The sequence below is a fragment of the Buceros rhinoceros genome, unplaced genomic scaffold (genome assembly GCF_000710305.1).
Source record: "Buceros rhinoceros silvestris isolate BGI_N320 unplaced genomic scaffold, ASM71030v1 scaffold40027, whole genome shotgun sequence".
Classification (NCBI taxonomy): Eukaryota; Metazoa; Chordata; class Aves; order Bucerotiformes; family Bucerotidae; genus Buceros; species Buceros rhinoceros.
Window position 1 is genome coordinate 1,301 of NW_010424643.1, and position 1,621 is coordinate 2,921.

The following is a 1,621-nucleotide window of genomic DNA, read 5'->3' on the forward strand; positions in this document are numbered from 1 at the left end:
GGACCGTGAGGAAGGTGTCAATAAGCCAGTGCTTAAAAAAGCAGCAGCGGCACAAAGACTGAGATGAGGCACGAAGCAAGAGGTCAGGGCAGCGTGAGCCGCTTTGAAAGAGAGGGACTGGGAACCCCGGCAGCTGGCCAAGGTACAGCTGCAGATCGATGTGGCACTCCCGAGCAGCGCGCTTTACCAAGAAAGGCTGTGTCGCAGGCTCTGGCGTCCAGAAAGGGAAACTGAGGGGCAGGGAGCAGCACAGAGACGCGCCCAGGTCCGTTCAGCAGCCTCAGCAGCAGAGCCAGCTCCCTCCTGGCTCCCAGCCTGGGAGACAGCTTCACCCACCCTGGGTCACCCACAGCAGGGAGCGAGGAGGGAGGGCTGCCACAGAGCACTACAGCGCGGCCGAAGGGGAGCCGCCAGGGCGGTGGTACGCTGCACAGAGACTCCTCTGGGTCTTCCCGTGCTCCTGCGCTCCAGGCAGTTACCTGCGCTTTAGCACCGAAACGCAGTCTTTCTTCAGCGGCCCGATCTGCAGGTGAGCGTCGACGCTTTCCAGGAAGAAGGCTGGTTTCAGCTTGCACAGGAAGAGAGAGGCGAATTGGTGGTTGATCTTGTTCTGGAATGGGTCAAACTGACCCTTGGCAAAAGGGGAGACCTTCAGCTGCTGTAGGCAGGTCATCTTGGAGTCCTTGACTCCGTAGAAGGTCAGGGCCTTCTCCGAATACTCCAGGAAGACCCCGATTGTGTGGAAAAATGGCTGCTGGATGACGGACTCAAAGCCACCAAACCAGGCCACATAGTTCTGCCCGTTCCACTGCAGGCAGCAGGACTTCTCGTTCCGCCCCAGACGCCCACGGTTGTAGGACTGCTGCGGGTCGAAGTCCTCAGCGATGACACCAATGCTGACCCAGCCATCGATGAGCTCCACCTCCCAGTAGTAGTTGCCGCGGTTCATGAGGTTCACACCAAGCACTTGCTCACAGTTGATGAACCGGGTCGGACTCTCCGGGTAGGGGATGGGGCACAACACCCGCTTGGCCCCTTTGGTGCCAAACAGCTGGATGAACTTGTCAGCCGTGTCACTGTCCAGGTCAACGATGAAGGCAACTGTGTGGGACACGGAGACGTGACGATGAGTAGGGAAACAGAATAAAATCATAGAATAGAATCAGAGAATCGTAGAAGGTTTAGGTTGGAAAAGGTCCTTTAAGATCAAGTCCAACCGCTCCCCCAGCACTGCCAGGTCCCCACTGACCCCTGTCCCTCAGCAGCACCTCGACACGTCTGTTAAACCCCTCCAGGGATGGGGACTCCACCACTGCCCTGGGCAGCCTGGGACACATCGGGACAACCCCAGCGGGGAAGAAATTGTTCCTAATATCCAGCCTAAACTTTTCCTGTGCGACTTGAGGCCTTTTCCTCTCATCCTATTGCTAGTTACTTGGGAGAAGAGACCACAGCCCTCCCTGTTCTGCTCCCCAGCTCCAGCCTTCAGCTATTAGCGTGATCCTTTCTGACTTGTACCATCACACTGTCCCCGTGCTTTTCACTCCGACGGCCAACTACAGCTGATGAGGACAAGGGGCTGGAAGAGTCGATACACCCCTAAGAAGGAACAACACCGGTG

General features: G+C 57.3%; 1 protein-coding gene across 1 annotated transcript in view; it reads right to left on the reverse strand.

Annotated features, from left to right (window-relative positions):
- Window positions 1-475: 475 nt before the first annotated feature.
- The window catches only part of TRIM47 (tripartite motif containing 47), a gene marked incomplete at its 5' end in the record, with an annotated part of 4,937 nt that continues 3,791 nt past the window's right edge, over window positions 476-1,621 (reverse strand). The window contains one exon of the mRNA XM_010140862.1: window positions 476-1,101. Coding sequence (XP_010139164.1) covers window positions 476-1,101 — 626 coding nt within the window. The remainder of the gene's footprint in view (window positions 1,102-1,621) is intronic.